The sequence below is a fragment of the Gopherus flavomarginatus genome, chromosome 1, assembly GCF_025201925.1.
Source record: "Gopherus flavomarginatus isolate rGopFla2 chromosome 1, rGopFla2.mat.asm, whole genome shotgun sequence".
NCBI lineage: Eukaryota > Metazoa > Chordata > Testudines > Testudinidae > Gopherus > Gopherus flavomarginatus.
Genome location: NC_066617.1, coordinates 66,149,795 through 66,169,965, shown reverse-complemented (window position 1 = coordinate 66,169,965; position 20,171 = coordinate 66,149,795). Strand labels below are relative to the sequence as shown.

At 43.1% G+C, this 20,171-nt stretch overlaps 1 protein-coding gene across 2 annotated transcripts in view; it reads right to left on the bottom strand.

Annotated features, from left to right (window-relative positions):
* Window positions 1-1,079: 1,079 nt before the first annotated feature.
* XPOT (exportin for tRNA) overlaps window positions 1,080-20,171 on the bottom strand; it is a 90,020-nt gene continuing 70,928 nt past the window's right edge. For both annotated transcript variants that reach the window (XM_050923400.1, XM_050923407.1), the window contains 6 exons: window positions 12,262-12,378; window positions 12,048-12,163; window positions 11,277-11,324; window positions 4,229-4,300; window positions 2,200-2,256; window positions 1,080-1,704 (listed from right to left, as the gene is read on the bottom strand). In XM_050923400.1, the coding sequence (XP_050779357.1) occupies window positions 1,678-1,704; window positions 2,200-2,256; window positions 4,229-4,300; window positions 11,277-11,324; window positions 12,048-12,163; window positions 12,262-12,378 (437 nt within the window). In that variant the 3' untranslated portion in view covers window positions 1,080-1,677. The remainder of the gene's footprint in view (window positions 1,705-2,199; window positions 2,257-4,228; window positions 4,301-11,276; window positions 11,325-12,047; window positions 12,164-12,261; window positions 12,379-20,171) is intronic.

Below are 20,171 nucleotides of genomic sequence, written 5' to 3'. Positions count from 1 at the left end.
TATTTATTTTATCATTTTTACAGTGCAAGTATTTGTAATAAGAATATACACTTTGATTTCAATTACAACACAGACTACAATATATATGAACATGTAGAAAAATATCCAAAACATTTAATAAATTTCAGTTGATATTCTACTGTTTAACAGTGAGATTAAAACAGTGATTAATAGTGATTAATTTTTTGAGTTAATTGTGTGAGTTAACTGTGATTAATCCACAGCCCTAATAATTAGATTGTAGGTAATATAATGAAACGAGCCCGGACTCTGTTAGAGCCAGTGAAAATTTAAATCACTGAAGAATCCACACCAAGAGGGAAGTCTCTCAGTTTGTTCTTGGTATCTCTCTAGACAGCCATATAATATTTGACTTAACCCCCTCTGTCCCAAAGGACTATCCTTTTAGTCAAGAAGTGTGACAATTAGTTCAAAAGATATTTGATAATCATTGTGGGGGGGGGGGGGAGTTTGATTCCTTCCACAAGTGTATTGGAATTTGTTCCAGTTGTACCAAAGTGTGAATCTGCTAATGACTGCCAGAAAGTTCAGATCCTTGCTGGACATTCCTAGGATTAGTTATTTGGCAGCCTCTCTCCTCCCAGTAAGCTGGTTTGCTGTAGCCCAGTTGAAGGACAGGCTGTCATTTTTTTAAATAAGAATTGTAAATCTTTAGTCTTATTTTAAAGTACTATGTAATGTAGAAAAAAATTGCTCATTCTTGATTATCTGTGGGGTATGTTGACTCCAATATCTTACGTAGATATTTATTCCTGGGAGAAAACTAGGACTCATTGCATAACTTTTTCCCCACCAAATTTTCTGATAGTAGCCTGCATACTACAGCATCAGGTGGGGAACCACAGAGGCACAAGCCATTGGTACAAATGAAATATATTGTAATAAATGCACATTTTGCTTGGTTCATCCACACATAGGACAGTAAACATCCTAACTGACCATAGCACTGTATCAAAGTACCAACAGAATTCCTATTTCTTGCTCAAAACTAATACAATCAGTAAGCTGCAGAACATTGTGATACCTAAAGATTCAACACAATGAGTCAGAAACCTGTACTTTTTCACTACATAAAATTTATTTATAAAAAAGTAGAACCAGTTCCTATTTTTCATCATAATTTATTAAACCAATCTGTGTTTTGTAGAATATACACTTTAGCATTAAGACAATTTCAATGAAATGACTATCTACAAAAATGAGTTTGATTGTTTTATTTTTCATGTCACCATACATGAACAAATGAAATTAATGTCTCATGAAAACATTTTTTACTCAGTATCTTTAAAAATGTACACAGTTTAATAACCACTGCTATGGTCTTAGATTTTCATATTTTTTTTATTTTCAAAATAAAAGTCAGGTATTTTACTGCTGTCTGTGTTACAGCATAAACTGAAGCCATCCTACACAAAGTAAAAGGGTTGGAATAGGCATGCAGGCAACTTCTCATGTTGTCACATACCTTACATGTATCTAATGAGACATAGAAGCAGTGCATATTCATTTGCATTTTTCCAAAGACTAAAATATTTACTGATGTAAGCAGAAAGCAACATCTTTAAAAACAAAACCAGTTTGAATGGCACAAAAAGTTAGCATTTGTATAAATAACTGGAGTTCCTGATTATGGAACAGAGGATTCCAGTATTTTCCTTAGGGCTTTGCTCTTTGAAAGAATACCTGTTTAAAACAAAAAAACAAAACAAAACAATAGTATATATACACACCTTGCTAAAGCTTCAGGAAATACAGATTATACATATTCATAGTATGGTTAGGTTTAATGTCTTTACACTAATATGTGCACATTAATTTGAGGGGACTGATTGTCTCCCTGAAGCTCAACACAGAAGTGGTTCCATCTAAAAATCTATTGGTGGTGGTGCTCAAATTTTTTGCAGTATAGACCAGCTATGATGAAGATAAGTATTATCACACATATTTTAGAACCAAGCCAGTTATGCCCTTTCTGTCCAAGTTATCAGTTTGATTATATAGGCCAAATGGATACCATCTCATTGGATATATGACCAAAGAAATCAAATGATAATTTAATATAGAATCATTTTGTTACGTTAGAGCACCAGAGATATGTTCTCACTTGCTTTCAAATCACTACCATAACTCAGTGAAATATGTACCACTTTAATAAGGAAACACTGAATTTAAACTTACCTTTAAGTAATTTTTAAAAACTTTAGCATCAGACTGCTGAAGTGCTTGACAAAACTCCTGTAAATGAGCAATGAGAATTAATACTGAAATACACTGTAGCTAGATGGATAAACAATACAAGTGCTTGAGATGCAATGAGTAACAGACGTTTACATTTCAGCCACAGAACTGAAGTTCATATTTTCCCCACTGTGCTTCCCCTCCCCTTTAAAAGTAGTAGTAAACTATGCATTTTACTGGCCAGTAAGGATGAATCATAGGTTTTGGCTCCCCTCAGATATGCTTCAGAGGAGAACAGATGTTTACAGTTTTTAGCAACCCATTTTACATTTTGAATGATAACGTAAGTATAGATTGGAGAACTGAAGTCAGGAGGTCCATGGCTCTAAACTTGCCTTCACATGACTCATGGCACTGCAGTTGTGTTATCTCCTGGTTCTCCTTGAAGTTAAATCAGGATAACACCTACCTTCCTAATTTTGTACAGTACTTGCACATGCAAAGCACTACATGTGTTAAGTATTGCTAATATGAGTATTTCAAGATAAAGAGTCATTCTGCCCTCACTGTGGCACAATTCCTGACAAAGCAATTAGAACCTTGGATCAAAGGGTAGCGTATGGATATGTAAGAAGCCTTCCTTTATCTTTAGTATAAATTATCACACAAGTATTATTTATGCTGTTAAGTCAACTAGTTTCACAATTTAAGTCACGCTGCAACTGTAAATACTATCTTCCAAAGAAGCAGGTCTGACCACTTCAACCTCCAAATTGACTCACAGATCAGAATTGAAATCCTCTATTTCTACTTGGCACTCAACATCTAATCAAACTAATTCACCCAGATAACATTCAGTGTACCTTTTAAAATGCCCGAATCACATTAACTGTTGAAACAATCAAGCTTGAAAAAAAACAAACAACCCACTTTCATTGCTGAAAACACTATATCTCGTCTATTTTTAAGTGCAAGAATGATTGTAATGTAAAAGAACCTTGTATATTAGTAAGACCAAAAACACTACAGAAAATCCATACATTAAAGTTAGCAATCTTTAATATAAAAAAAAAATTTCTGTACCCATTTTTATAAAATCAAAATTCCTTGTACTTCAATTTCTCAGATTTAAGTCTTACTAAAAAGAAATGATAGCTACGAAATGTTTATTTTTACTACCAATATGGTAGTCACTTAAACTGGACTAACACTTGTAATAAGATCTATAGCTATATAGTTTTTACTCCAGAGATTTGGACTGTGGAAACGTTCACAAATACTCAACAAAAATAATACTTAGAAGTACTTGTGCTCCCTAAGTATACATCAGTATCTCTGAGGGCAGAATTAGACAAAGCATACTAAGATGACACCTGGGCAACTCTAAAGGGGCCAAAATATTTTTTCTGTTGCTGATTTCTAGGCAAATATCTTCACAAAAACAAATGTTAACACTTTGCAGGTATCAAAATACATGATTATTGGTTTCAGACATATCTTTTGCTTCAGTTCTCCATCTAAATAAGTTTCCACTCAGTTTCTTTTGGAAAGCTGGCTGCATGACTACAATTAATCTTTTACACTGGCCTGAGGATCTAATGACAGCCATTTTCTGAGATAAGGCTTTAAATCACTGAGTTTAACAGCACTGAGTTAGTATTTGTACTGCCAACTTATGAATGGTTTCCTGTATGCTGTATTTTAATTAGGGATGTAAAAGGTTAAACAGTAAGCATTAGGCTTACCGGTTAAGTTGTTAACCCCAGCCATGCTGTACCAGGCCCCACGGAACTACCTCGGTTAATGGTTAACCAATTAAATGATACAATTTTACTCGTTTAACTTTAACCAATATTTACATCCTTAATTTTAATAATGTTATTGTTTTTGTCATGTTTTAGTACTGCATAGCAATTGTGTGTTTTAGTTAAATGCAACAGGAGAAATTAAGCTTACCAACACAACTTTTGGTATTGTCTTCAGTTTTCACTTTTAAATATTTGAAATACCAACTAGAAAAGGTTCCTACCTGGATTATTTCAGGAGCTACCTGCAGTGAAGGCAGATATTCTTGCTGAAGATAATGAATGCATTCAGGGCCCTGGAAAAGATATCAAACCACAGTTTTGCTTGGACAAATGTAGCCTTACAAATTAACAATAAAAGCCATTAGGGATATGTTTTAGGGTATATAAGGTAATTTTAAGAAGAGTTAGTTAGTTCTGGCCCTTCATGGAGAAGGTATCAGAACAACAGTAGTACTCCAAGTAGCAAGTGTTTAAGTAAGGATACAATTTAGTCATTGAGAACCCAGATTCTGAGACTATACCGGACTTCCTTGACTTCAGCTGTCAGTGGCGGGACCAAAACCAAGGCTGCAGCCCACCCCCTTCCAGCTGCAGCCAGGGCCACACGTCCCCCCAACTCCTTTTGCCAGTGCCAGAGCCCGGGCTGTGCTCCCTTGACCCACAGTGGTGGGAATGGGGCTGCCGTATCCCATAGGGCTCCCACCTGTCATTCCTTCCCCCGCCCTCCCCCAGCCCTCTCTTCCCCCGTTAATTTTAATAAAAATCACGACAGGTCACGGCTCCGTGAATTTTTATTTATTGCCTGCGACCTGTCCATTACTTTTATTAAAAAGAACCATGACAAAATCTTACCCTTAATTATAAGTTATTGTAAAGTAAAAGATTTCTCCACATTTCAGCATTAGTTACAAAGTTAAGAACCCTATTATATTTTACTTTTATTTGTTGCATAGAATAAAACATATGCTTTTAAAAAGAAACCTGGCTGAACTAAAACTGCAAGAGTAATGAAAGTCAAATGTTATGCTAGCCAATTTAACTAGATGGACCTTAGGGCCTCCGTTTTGTCATACTTCACAACTCAGAAGTGTGCAGCATTAAGAGGAAATATATGCCAACACATTTACCACACTCTAGCTCCACCTTAAGTTACTGCTCTCACTAAATGACAAAACTTATTGGTTTCAGAATGACTGAGAAATTCAGCACCCGGATGTACTCCTAGAGACTGATGGCTAGTAGTCATCTTTGTAATAACCATCTAAATTTATGATGTTTTATTAGGGCAAATAGCATATAAACGTAATATTACCAGGGATTTAGTGGCCATTTACTGAAAAAGGTGCCTCCAATTCACTAGGATATTTTTTCAGTGTTTATCAGGTACCTCCCTATGTTCAAGAACAAGAATTCAATCTGCCATCTAGAAGAGGCAAAAAGAATCAAATGGGTTTGTACAAGCACCAGTTATTAGCCCCATAGCTGGAACTTAGTACACAATTTTGTTTGTGAGGTATAAGAAATAGAATCCAGATAATTCTCACATATCTATGTTGGCTTTGCAGCATCGTGAACAAAAGTAACAAATAGCAGAAGCTTATTTTAGTCACTAAAACCTGCGTATCTGACACCGAATACATAAATCTGTCAAGAAAAAAAAAGTTACTAACCTTTCCATAACTGTTGCTCATAAAGATGTGTTGCTCATGTCCATTCCACATTAGGTGTGCACGTGCTGCATGCACTGTTGCCAAACATTTTTCACTCAATATCTGTTGGGCTGACTCTAGCACCCTCTGGTGCCACGCGCTTATGCATCAGTATAAGGGGGCACAGCTGGCCCCACACCCCTCTAACTTCCTTCTTGCTGGCTAACTCCAACTAAAGGGTAAGAGAGCGGGCCATGGAATGGACACAAACACAACACCACTACTTACGGAAAGGATAGTAACCATTATTTCTTCGAGTGCTTGGTCATATCCATTCCACGTTAGGTGACTCACAAGCGGTACAAGGAGGTGGGCTCAGAATTCATGGAGATGCGGATTGCAGTGCTGCTCTCCCAAACCTGGCATCATCTCGAGCCTGCTGGGTGATGGTGTAGTGAACGGAGAAGGTATGCACTGACAACTAGGTTGCAGCCCTGCAGATATCTTGGATCAGGACCTGGATCAGAAATGCTGCTGATGAGGCCTGGGCTCTCATCGAATGAGTTGTCAAGATAGCAGGAAGTGGGCTGCCTGCCTGCTTGTAGTATGCCCTAATACTGGAGATTATCCAGGATGAGATTCTCTGGGCTGAGATCGGTAGGCATCTCATAGAATCATAGATTATTAGGGTTGGAAGGGACCTCAGGAGATCATCTAGTCCAACCCCCTGCTCAAAGCAGGACCAATCCCCAAATCCCTAAATGGCCCCCTCAAGGACTGAACTCACAACCCTAGGTTTAGCAGGCCAATGCTCAAACTACTGAGCTATCTCTTCCTCCTTTTGCTATTGGCACAAAGAGTTGTGCAAATCTACGGAACAGCTTGATCCTCTCAGTATAAAAGGCTACTGTATGTCTAATGTCCAATGAGTAAAGCAGCTGCTCTTCTGAATTCTTGTGCAGTTTTGGGAAGAAAACTGGCAGGAAAATGGCCTAGTTACTATGGAACCACCTTTGGAAGAAAGGCCAGGTGGGGGCACAGTTGAACCTTGTCTTAAAGAACACTGTGTATGGTGGTTCTGATGTAAGGGCCCTGATTTCCAAGACCTTTCTGGCTGAGATAATCATTATCAGGAAGGCGACCTTCCAGGAGAGAAACAGCAGAAGGCATGGGCAGTGAGTATAACAGGTACGGGGAGGCTGAACTGCAGCCGCCAGACCCCCAGTTGGGGGGGTTTTGGGGGAAGTTTTTGATTTATTATGCCCCATGCAGGTTCCAGACGGTTGAGGCAGCGGTATGTGCTACTGCCTCCTCAGCCGCCCCGGAACCTGCATGGGGCATAGCAAAAGCTTCTTCCAGAGAAGAGAGACGCATGCTGTCATAAACAGATAGTTAAGAGTTAATAGAACAGGAGTACTTCATGTCTCTCTTGCCTGTAAAGGGTTAACAAGATCAGTGAGCCCGGCTGTCACCTGACCAGAGGACCAATCAGGGGACAGGATACTTTCAAATCTTGAGGGAGGGCAGTTTGTGTGTGTGCTGTTAGTGTTTGGTGGTTGTTCTCTCTGGGTTCTGAGAGTGACCAGACATGCAACCAGGTTTCTCTCCAATCTCTCTGATACAGTCTCTTATAATGTCCAGAATAGTAAGTACTAGGTAGATAAAGCGAGTTAGGCTTATGTTTGTTTTCTTTATTTGCAAATGTGTATTTGACTGGAAGGAGTTCAAATTTGTATTTTGCTGAAAGGATTTTAATTTGTACTTGTATACTTAGGCTGGGAGGGCATTCCCAGTGTCTATAGCTGAAAGACCCTGTACCTATTCCATTTTAAATTTACAAAAATAATTTTTACTGTTTTTTCCCTCTTTAATTAAAAGCTTTTCTTGTTTAAGAACTTAATTTTTTTTTTTTATTCTGGGGAGACCCCAGAGGACGGGGTCTGGATTCACCAGGGAACTGGTGGGGAGAAAGGTTAATTTTTTTCTGTGTTAGGATTACTCTCTCTCTCAGTGAGAGTCTGGGAGGGGGAGAGAGAAGGAGGGGGGAAGGTGAATTTTCCTCTCTGTTTTAAGATTCAAGGAGTTTGAATCACAGTGATCTTCCAGGGTAACCCAGGGAGGGGAAGCCTGGAGAGGCAACGGTGAGGGAAAGGGTTTACTTTCCTTGTGTTAAGATCCAGAGGGACTGGATCTTGGGGGTCCCCGGGCAAGGTTTTGGGGGGATCAGAGTATACCAAGCACTGGAATTCCTGGTTGGTGGCAGCGCTACAAGTACTAAGCTGGTAATTGGGCTTAGAGGAATTCGTGCTGGTACCCTATCTTTTGGATGCTAAGGTTCAGAGCGGGGAATTATACCATGACACATGCTTTTCTGCGGGCGGCTTGGGGTCTAGAGAGGGAAGGCATGGCATAGTGCAGCTGCAGCTGGCCTGGGACTCTGGGCATGGGAGCTCAGGGCTTTGGCCAGCTGAGGGCTCCTCTGGGCAGGTGTGTGTATGGGGGAGGGGGGGCGGCACGGGTCTCAGGGCTTCTGCTGGCTTGGAGGCTCCTGCAGCTGAGGCGGGGTGGGTCTCGTGTGTGTCTTGGGGCTCCAGCTGCAGGATATGTCTGAGGGCTCCTCTGGGTGGGAGGGTGAGAGAGTGTCTCAGGGCTCTGGGTAGCTCGGTGCTCCTCCGGCTGAGGGGAGAGGGAGCAAGGGGTGGAACCAGGGCTAGCCTCCCCAAAAGGGGGGCTCCACTCACCACCCATGGCTGAGGGTACAATGCTAGCAGCTCAAAGGGAGGGCTTGTGAGTCTTGAAAGGACCAGGTTTAAATCCCACATTGGCTCGCAAATTTGAGGGTAAAGCCTTTATAAGCCTTTAAGAAAGCGAATGGACATCTCATTTGACAAGACTAACTTGCAGCTCACCAGAGGGTGGAAGGCTCAGATCGCTGCTAGGTGTACCTGGATATATGCGAGGGCCAGACCTTGTTGTTTCAGATGGAGTAGGTATTCCAGTACAGACTGAAGGGAAGACAGAGTTGGAGAAAGACCTCACTGGGAAGACCATACTGAGAAATGTTTCCACTTGGCCAGGTAAGTAGCTCTAGTAGATGGCTCCCTACTACTAAGCAAGACCTGGCGGACTTGCTCTGAACAGGGATCTGAGGGTAGCCCTGGAGTCCTTCAGACGATGGAGCTTGTGTCTGTTTGCTCTGAGAGAAGAGAAGTACCCTCGAATGGGAGGTTTTCGATCAGTTGTTGAACTGCCAAAAGGAGCCCTGAGAATTGAAGCCATGAGCACTACTCCCATGACCCCTGTGGAAGCCATCATTCTGGTTGCCCCATTGGCTGCAACCAGGCACAGCTGGAGTGAGGCTCTGGCTACATTATTTCCTTCCTCTAAGAGGGTGGAAAATTCTTGCCTGGAGTCTTTAAACGTCACCATACAGTGTCCCACATATTGTAATCGTACCTCCCAAGCTGGGCTTGTTAGTTAGAAATATAAAGCTGTAACCCGCCAGTTTGTCAGAAAAAAAATATTCAACAGGTGTAGCTTTTTTGAGTCCTTCTGCTTGGGGGTAGCACTTGTCTGGTCTTGTCTGTCCCTCTCATTGGCCTGAAACCACTAGGGACCTGGGAGAGGGGTGAGAATATAAGTATTTATATCCCTTTGTTGGTACATAGCATTTCTTCTCTACCCTGTTTGGAGGTGGGAGGGAGAGAAGATGGGGTCTGCCATAGGGCTCTGACTGGACCCACAGCAGCCTCATTAATGGGTAGGGCCACTTTAGATGGGGCTGCTGCAGCCAAAATATCAATAAGGCTATGTGAAGATTTCTTCAGAACCTTGACCTCTAGCCCTAAGTTAGTAGCTATCCTCTTTAGAAGCTCCTGATGGGCTCTAAAGTCATCTTGCAGCAGCGAGCTGCTCAGCTCCTCCCTCATCTGGGGAGAAGGAAGAGGTCTGAGCCAGAGGGGGAAGTTTCCTCCTCTTCTTCTGCCCCGATTATGTCCCCTGGGCCCAAATCTTGCATGCTGGTACTGGAGCTGGGGTCAGGTGCCCAGCGGAGCAATACATGGGCCTTCCTCTCAGATGCAACTGAGTAGGACCAATAAGATGGCAGTCCCAGTACAGGAGAAATCCCCACAGATTTCAGAACAGCCACTGGACCTGCACTGGCCACTGTCCTCCAGGCCAGGTACCAATGTGGGGGTCCACATGGGGGTCCAGCGATGGAGGCTTAGACTGGGTGTAGGACTTCACCTCTGACTCCGAAGAAGCATCCTCCTGTCGGTGCGGAGGACCAGTGCCAGACCTCATAGATGATAGAGGGCCCCAGTGCCAAGTACAAGCTCGGAGCCCCATCCTCCCTTCTGCTAGTCATGCTCATCAGATCTGGTGGTTGTGCAATCGGGGTCAGGGGTACTGGGAGTGATAGTAAGTCATCAGGGACTGCAAAGGTCTTCAGGTGGTTGGCGCTGTGATGACTTCTTGGTGTCGGCAGGAGGTCCCACATCAGACCCCTGCAAGTGGCATGGAGTTGACAGTGCCACTAGAGGCAGAGGAGCGGCCTGACGCGCGTCACACTCCGCTGCCGTCCCCATTTGTCCTTGCTCAGCACTGGGGAGGCATCCTCTCTTGGACTGCTGTGTCTTATGCTTCTTCCTCAGCACTGGAGATGGAGAATGGTGCGGAGAAACATGCAGTGCCAGAGGGGCTCTTTGCACCAAAGCTGAGGTGTTCGGAAGACTAGCTCTCAGTCTAGCCTTTCTTTGTATGAGATGTGAAGTCTGTGTGAGCCTCTCGCAGATACTTCAGACAACGGGAGTGCGGGTCACTCACCAGCATAGGCTTGCCGCAGAAGGCACATGCCCAGCCCCAGCAGCGAAGAGAGCCCCTTTATGCTAAGAGAGGGGGACTAACTATCTGCACTAATACTATTTACTCTATTTACGCTACTACTAAACGGACTAATAAACCCACTGAATAACGCCTTGCTGAAGCAAGAGGAGCTGTTCCATCGACTGTCACAGGTGGTAAGAAGGAACTGAGAGGGTGTGGGGCCAGCAGTGCCCCTTATACTGGTGCATATGCACATAGCACCAGAGGACACTAGAGTTGGCCCAACAGATACCGCTGAGGGAAAAATCTCTGGCGATGATGCACACAACATGAGCACAACTAACATGGAATGGACATGCGCAAACACTGAAAGAAGAACATGCCATTTTTAGTGACTTTACAGTATGAGGCTACTTTAAGTGAAGAGATCTTCCAAAGAATATAACACTTTCAAAACCACAGATCCCTCACACTTGGTGTAATTATTTTACTGAATAACAGTAATTCACCACCACTGGATTAAAATCTATTTAAATAATAATTTTTGAACATACAAACTCAGCTATTTTGTGACAACTTTAGAGGTTTTATAACAACAACATAAAGAGGAACAAAATTTCTGCAGTTAAACACAACATCCATTCCAGTCAGTGATTTCTGTTAACTCCCCTGGAATTAATCTTATTCTTCTCTCTACATAAAGACACTTACTAGCTTCTGGAGATGAATTTAATTCCAAGAAACACCTTTAAAGAGATGCATTTAGTTTTACACAGAGTTTTACAAGCCTTACCCTTTTGAGATGAATTGTTTTTAATGTCACTGCACATTCTGATAAAGCCTGCAAAGAGCGGGGAGGGGGAAAATCACAAGAAAACCTTAAGATTTCAACCCAAACACACTCTTGTCAGTAACTAGTATTGAATGTTAACTTTTGTTAATACCATACATCGGGGTGGCCAACCTGTGGCTCCGGAGCCACATGCGGCTCTTCAGAAGTTAATATGCGGCTCCTCGTACAGGCACCGACTCTGGTGCTGGAGCTCTGCCACAGGCCCTGCCCCTAACTCCATCCCCATAGCCTGCCATGCCCTCATTCCTTCCCCCTACAGCCTCCTGCACACCACGATCAGCTGTGCTGGGAGGTGAAGGGAGCGAGGGGAAGGCACTGATCAGCGGGTCTGCCGGTGACTGAGAGGTGCTGGGAGCATGGGGGTGCACGGAATTGATGGGGGGCTGCTGTTGTATTACTGTGGCTCTTTGGCAACGTACACTGGTAAATCCTGGCTGCTTCTCAGGCTCAGGTTGGCCACCCCTGCCATACATTGATGTTAGAGACTCTGTCTGCAGTCATTTGCATGCAGATCTTTCACTGAAATCAACTTGAGTTCTAAGTGCAGGAGGACCTGCAGAATTAGGTACCCTCAAAAGAATGACCAACATAATTGTTTTACATAAATGAAAGCTTTTGTTTTATCAGTCAAACCAATTCTTTGTTGTATGCATATTTCAACTTCTAAAAGTTTTCATGCGTATGTTAAAATAAATATTTCATAGTACGTACCAATACTGTCTGTGCATCTGCCAAGTCAAAAGTTTGTTTTAAAGGTGCTAAGAAACATGCAGGGACAATGTGCTTGTATACAAAGTCTGCAAAACCTACTGGTCCATCTTTGCCCCCTGCGGGGAGGAGGAAAAAAAAAAAGAAGCAATATTCAGATTTTGTCTTTCCAACAATTACTGATCATAAAGCTGTCAGAATACGAACGCAAACTTACCCCAAAGCTCCACCAGTTTAGAAAGAATAATAAAACATGTTTTCTGTGCAATAGGATCTGGATAGTCCACTGCTCCTTGGATGATAGTGAACAACACACGTTCCACATTCTCTGCATCTACAATAGATTACAGTAAATTAGATTTTTAGTATTAAAGATAAAAGCTAATTTGAGTTCTCCAGCATGAACAGAGAACACCTAATTTTTTAAACCTTTGAGACTGCATCACACAAAAGGGCAAAACAGTTTGTTACTTAATTCTTATTTAAAGAAGAAGATTTCAAGAGTGATTTTCAATTTATAAAGTGTTATAACAGCATATAGACAAATTGGAAATATTCTGCAAACTTAAATGACAAACAGGTTTCTATGGAGACAGGTTTCAGAGTAGTAGCCATGTTAGTCTGTATCAGCAAAAACAGTGAGTCCTTGTGGCACCTTAGAGACTAACAAATTTTTTTGGGCATAAGCTTTGGTGGGCTAAAACACACTTCATCAGATACATGGAGTGGAACATACAGTAGGCAGGTATATATATACACAATGAGGTCAGATTTGTGTCCATTTATTCTTAAATAAGTACACCTCTACCCATATATAACGCTGTCCTCGGGAGCCAAAAAATCTTATTGCGTTATAGGTGAAACCGCATTATATTGAATTTGCTTTGATCTGCTGGACCGTACAGCCCTGCCCCCCCCGGAGCACTGCTTTACCACATTATATCTGAATTTGTGTTATAACAGGTCGCGTTATATCGGGGTAGAGGTATATATCCCTAACAAAGGGACACCATCATAGGACCTAATCACATCAGCCACACCATCAGGGGCTCGATCACCTGCAATGTGATATATGCCCTCATGTGCCAGCAATGCCCCTCTGCCATGAACATTGGCCAAACCAGACAGTTTCTATGCAAAAGAATAAATGGACACAAATCTGACATCAGGAATTATAACATCCAAAAACCAGCCGGAGAACACTTCAATCTCCCTTGACGCTCAACAACAGACTTAAAAATGGCAATTCAACAAAAAAAAACTTCAAAAACCGACTCCAACAGAAACTGTAGAACTGGAATTAATTTGCAAACTGGACACTATCAGATTAGACCTGAATAAAGACTGGGAGTGGATGGGTCAGTATAAAAACTAACTTACCCCTGCTGGTACTCGCACCTTCTTATCAACTGTTTGAAAAGGGCCACCTTGTTTACATGGGCCTCATTAGCACTACAAAAGTGATTTCCAACCCTTCTTGTCAACTGAGAATAGCCCACTTCCACCTTTAATTGAATTGGCTCGTTAGCACTGATCCCCCTACTTGGTAAGGCAACTCCCATCTTTTCATATGCCGAGTATATATACTTACCTACTATATGTTCCACACCATGCATCTGATGAAGTGTGTTTTAGCCCACGAAAGCTTATGCCCAAATAAATTTGTTAGTCTCTAAGGTGCCACAAGGATTTCTCATTGTTTGAGGTTTCTATGGAATAATTTATAAGATAGCTATAAAATATATTCTCCAGCAACATCTTGGTTCATCATGTTTTTATCAGTAATAAATGTTAATGATTGATAGAAATAAGATTATAAACTGCTGAGATAGCCGTAGAATAAATTCCTCCTGGCTTTTGAAAAAACTAATACATACACTGGCAAACTAATATACAAAATAAGAACTTTGTTTGGTCTTGATAAAGAGTACTGTTGTAACAAGTTCTATGGATGTCTGACTGCCAGACCCATATAATAAGATAATTATGTACTTATTTATTTTATTTTACAAAAACACAATCTGCTGAAGTGTACATTTTTAACAGAACTCTCTAGAAATCCCTGAACCTGTAAGAACCCTTGGAGTGGAAATGTTGACAGTTCCCATGGAGGAAGATGCTAAGACAACAACTGAAAAAAAGATTCTTCCCAAAGAAACAGAGTTTAACTAGATATCAATGGGGAGATGGATTTCTTCTGAAAGCGTTAAAAATATCAGTTCAAAAATTCACCAGTTCAAAAGTAGCTATGTGAAATGGGCCATTATAAAGTGAGCCAATTTTACTTCTAAGAAGAAGGAAATTGAAAAATTATAATGGTACAAGTTACACGTACCCAAGGTGATGTCATGTCTCAATACTTATGAAAAATGACACCTGCCTAATAAGTCCTTTCTGTTTGAAGTCAGGACACTGAACATGGGGAGTGGGGAAAGAAAACAGAAAGACAAGTTATAAAAGCTGACATTGTGAAAATTCACCAGCATGTTGTCTGAAGTAAAGGTCTTTTGACAGCGTTTGCTACAAAAAAAAAACAAACACATTTATAGCTACCAATCTTACATTTACGCTTAAAAATTGCCATGCTGAATCTGGCCAGTGGTCTACCTAGTCTAGTATCCGGTCCCTGATAGTGATCAGTACCATGTGTTCAGAGGAACATGTAGCACCATAGTGACAATTACAGAATAGCCTATTCACAGAAGTTTCTTCCTGAACACCAGCGTGTTGCTGGCTTACACTTTGATGTACAAGGGTTTGATCATCTATCATTGTAGATGTTCTCATCAGTAAGGGTCTTATACTTTTTACTCAACTCTTGGCCTTAATAAATCTGGTAGCTATATATTCCTCAGGTTAATCATGCACTGTATAAGCAGTACTTCCTGTCCTTGGGTTTTGGTTTATTGCCTTTTAATGTTATATTTGTTTCCCTGTTCTAGTATTATGAAAAAGGTAAAGCCAAGAGAACAAGGATTTACCTTTTCCGTTCCATTTCTTATTTTGTATCAATTGAACACGTCTAGTGTTTTCAGTCTCTTTGTATGGAACTCTTTCTGAGCCTCATTTTTGTCACCTATTTCTGGATCTCTCATTTGTTTGGGTTTTTTTGAGACAGTAACAAGAGCTGAATATAGTAATCCAGGTGACTGACAATGGCATTTTAAAATATTTTCAGTATTTGCTATCCTAGCCTTTAAACATTCTAACGTTTTGTTCTCTTTTGACCCGTGATGCATGTTTAGCAGAGGTTTTCATTGAGCTGTTCACAACTGGCACAGCCCTGCCCATCCCCCATTTCTACCTCTCCTCCTCAGTTGGTACAGATAGTTTAAACGCAGCAATAGTCTAGTTCTTTCCAACACGTATGGTGATACTTGTGTCAAAAACAAATTTTTTTCCCATTGCATTGCTCCTATATACTTAGACTAAGGAACGCCAAAGGATCTTTGTAATAACCTTATTCCCAGATTTGGACCTTAGCGTCCAAAATATGGGGGTTAGCATGAAAACCTCCAAGCTTAGTTACCAGCTTGGACCTGGTACCTGCTGCCACCACCCAAAAAATTAGAGTGTTTTGGGGCACTCTGGTCCCTCTGAAAAAACCTTCCCTGGGGACCCCAAGACCCAAATCCCTTGAGTCTCACAACAAAGGGAAATAATCCTTTTTCCCTTCCCCCCTCCAGGTGCTCCTGGAGAGATACACAGACACCAACTCTGTGAATCCAAACAGAGTGAATCTCCCTCTCTGTTCCCAATCCTGGAAACAAAAAGTACTTTCCTATTCCCCCAGAGGGAATGCAACATCAGGCTAGCAATCCAACACACAAATCTCCCCGATTCCTTCCTCCCACCAATTCCCTGGTGAGTACAGACTCAATTTCCCTGAAGTAAAGAAAAACTCCAACAGGTCTTAAAAGAAAGCTTTATATAAAAAGAAAGAAAAATAAGTACAAATGTTCTCTCTGTATTAGATGATACAACACAGGGTCAATTGCTTAAAAGAATATTGAATAAACAGCCTTATTCAAAAAGAATACAAATCAAAGCACTCCAGCACTTATATTCATGCAAATACCAAAGAAAAGAAACCATAGAACTTACTATCTGATCTCTTTGTCCTTACACTTAGAAACAGAAGACTAGAAAGTAGAACTACTTCTCCAAAGCTCAGAGCAAGCAGGCAGCCAGAAAACAAAGACAAAGACACTCAAATCCCTCCACCCAAAATTGAAAAAATCCGGTTTCCTGATTGGTCCTCTGGTCAGGTGCTTCAGGTGAAAGAGACATTAACCCTTAGCTATCTGTTTATGACACGCCCCCCAAATTGCAGACAGTGGGGAAGCTCACTGGCGGCGATTTCCTTCTAGAACTTGAAAATAAACAGATTAATACAACACATACACCTTTACATATACTCCTAAGTATATAACTAACAGACTTCTACATTTTAAGAACACTTTTTAACTACTGAATTCTGGGAAACTCTCACGGGAGAGTGCATCAGCTACTTTGTTAGAAGCTCCTGTGATGTGTTGAATTTCAAAATCAAAATCTTGGAGAGCTAAACTCCAACGAAGAAGTTTCTTGTTGTTCCCCTTGGCAGTATGAAGCCACTTTAGTGCAGCATGGTCAGTTTGTAGTTGGAACCGCCGTCCCCAAACATATGGGCGTAGCTTTTTCAGGGCGTACACAATGGCATAGCATTCCTTTTCACTGACTGACCAGTGACTTTCCCTCTCAGACAGTTTCTTGCTGAGAAACACGACAGGATGGAAGTTGTGATCTGTTGCTTCCTGCATGAGCACTGCTCCTATACCACGCTCAGATGCATCGGTGGTTACTAGGAATGGCTTGTCAAAATCCGGGGCCCTGAGCACAGGGTCAGACATGAGCGTTGCCTTAAGTTGGGTAAAGGCCTTTTGACACTCATCAGTCCACTTAACTGCATTTGGCTGGGTCTTTTTGGTCAAGTCGGTCAGTGGGGCAGCGATTTGGCTGTAGTGTGGTACAAATCGCCTGTAGTATCCGGCCAAGCCTAAGAAGGATTGGACCTGCTTCTTTGACTTTGGGACAGGCCACTTTTGGATAGCATCCACCTTGGCCTGTAGGGGGTTTATGGTTCCTCGACCCACCTGGTGCCCCAGGTAAGTCACTCTGTTTTGGCCTATTTGACACTTTTTGGCCTTAACAGTTAGTCCTGCCTGCCTGATGCGCTCAAAGACCTTTTCCAGGTGTAGTAGGTGTTCGGGCCAGGAGTCTGAAAAAATGGCCACATCATCGAGGTAGGCAACTGCAAATTCTGCCAGTCCAGCTAGTAGACCATCTACCAGCCTCTGGAAGGTGGCGGGTGCATTTCGAAGGCCGAAAGGAAGGACATTGAATTCATACACCCCCGCATGGGTGACGAATGCTGACCTCTCCTTGGCAGGTTCATCTAGCAGTACTTGCCAGTACCCCTTGGTTAAGTCTATTGTAGAGATGAACTGGGCACGTCCCAACTTCTCCAATAGCTCATCGGTACGTGGCATTGGATAGTTGTCCGGACGAGTTACAGCATTTAGCTTACGGTAGTCCACGCAAAAGCGTATTTCCCCATCTGGTTTGGGTACCAGAACCACTGGAGATGCCCATGCACTGGTAGATGAGCGGATTATACCCATCTGTAGCATGTTCTGGATCTCCTGTTCTATAGCAGCTTGGGCATGAGGAGACACTCGGTAGGGTGGGGTTCTGATTGGGTGAGCATTACCTGTATCAATGGAGTGGTATGCCCGTTCAGTCCGTCCTGGGGTGGCTGAGAACAATGGGGCGAAGCTAGTGCACAGCTCCTTGATTTGCTGCCGCTGCAGACGTTCCAGAGTGGTTGAGAGGTTCACCTCTTCCACGCCACCGTCTTTTTTCCCGTCGTAGTAGACACCGTCAGGCCACTCAGCATCCTCTCCCTGGACTGTAAACTGACAAACCTGTAAGTCTCTGGAATAGAAAGGCTTGAGAGAATTAACATGGTACACTTTAGGCTTTAGTGAGGAATTGGGAAATGCTATGAGGTAGTTTACAGCTCCCAGGCGCTCTTGGACCGTGAAGGGCCCTTCCCATGATGCTTCCATCTTATGGGCCTGTTGCGCCTTCAAGACCATAACCTGGTCTCCTACCTTGAAGGACCGATCTCTGGCATGTCTGTCATACCAGGCCTTTTGCTCTTCTTGAGCATCCTTTAGGTTCTCTTTAGCAAGGGCTAAAGAGTGTCGGAGGGTGCTTTGTAGGTTGCTTACAAAGTCCAGAATGTTAGTTCCTGGAGAAGGCGTAAACCCCTCCCATTGCTGCTTCACCAACTGTAATGGCCCCTTAACCTCGTGACCATACACAAGTTCAAATGGTGAAAACCCTAAACTGGGATGTGGTACAGCCCTGTAGGCAAACAGCAACTGCTGCAACACTAGGTCCCAATTATTGGAGAATTCGTTGATGAATTTTCGTATCATGGCCCCCAAAGTTCCATTGAACCTTTCAACCAGGCCATTGGTTTGATGGTGGTACGGGGTGGCAACCAAGTGATTCACCCCATGAGTTTCCCACAGTTTTTCCATGGTCCCTGCCAGGAAATTAGACCCTGAATCTGTAAGGATGTCAGAGGGCCAACCTACCCTGGCAAAGATGTCTGTTAAGGCCAGGCACACAGTGCTAGCCCTGGTGTTGCCTAGAGCGACTGCTTCTGGCCATCGGGTAGCAAAGTCCACTAAAGTCAGTACGTACTGCTTTCCTCTGGGCGTCTTTTTTGGGAAAGGGCCCAGAATATCCACAGCTACTCGCTGAAATGGGACCTCAATTATGGGGAGTGGCTGGAGAGGGGCCTTGACCTGGTCTTGAGGCTTTCCCACTCTTTGGCATACCTCACAAGACCGGACATACTTGGCAACATCCTTGCCCATCCCCTCCCAGTGGAAGGACTTCCCCAACCGGTCCTTGGTTCTGTTCACCCCAGCATGGCCACTGGGCTGATCATGGGCTAAGCTTAAGAGCTTCCCCCGGTACTTAGTTGGAACCACCAACTGTTTTTGCGGCTGCCATTCTTCCCGGTGTCCACCAGAAAGAATTTCCTTGTATAAAAGTCCTTGGTCTATAACAAACCGGGATCGATTAGAAGAGCTGAGAGGCGGTGGGGTGCTCCGTGCCGCCGCCCAAGCTTTCTGAAGGCTGTCATCTGCTTCCTGCTCAGTCTGGAACTGTTCCCTTGAGGCTGGGGTCACCAGTTCTTCCTCAGACTGTGGACTTGGGCTTGGTCCCTCCGGAAGCGATGTAGGTGATGGGGTTGTTTCCGTTGCTGGTGAACCGCTCTCCGCTGGTGCACCTGAGGGTATTTCAGGCTCTGGCTGAGCCTTTTGGGTATGGCTGTCTTTTGCTTCTGCCAGTTCTGGCTCGCTGGCGCCCTCTGGCGTTGAGTTTGAAGATGTGGTTGCACTTGCTGGTGCCAGTTGCTGTTCCAGTTCCGGGCCTGGGACTGGAGATGCTGTGGCTGTTTCAGTGGTAGGCATGGAATCCGGGTCCACTACCTCTGCCTGGGTCTCTGGTGACACAGACGGGGCCTCTGTGGACGGTTCAGGAACAGGAATGGGTCTGGTTTGGCTACGTGTAACCATTCCCACTCTCTTGGCCCGCCTCACCTGGTTGGCCAAGTCTTCCCCCAGTAGCATGGGGATAGGATAATTGTCATAGACTGCAAAAGTCCACATTCCTGACCAGCCTTTGTACTGGACAGGCAGTTGAGCTGTAGGCAAGTCTACAGCTTGTGACATGAAGGGGTAAATTGTAACTTTGGCCTTTGGGTTGATGAATTTGGGGCCAACGAAGGATTGGTGGATAGCTGACACTTGTGCCCCCGTGTCTCTCCACGCAGTAACCTTCTTTCCGCCCACTCTCAAATTTTCCCTTCGCTCCAAGGGTATTTGAGAGGCATCCGGGCCTGGGGATCTTTGGTGTGATGGTGGTGTAATGAATTGCACTCGCATGGTGTTCTTGGGACACTTGGCCTTGATATGTCCCAGTTCATTACACTTAAAGCATCTTCCATCTGATGGATCACTGGGCCGAGGTGAGTTACTGGAGATTGGTGAGGTTGAAGGGTAG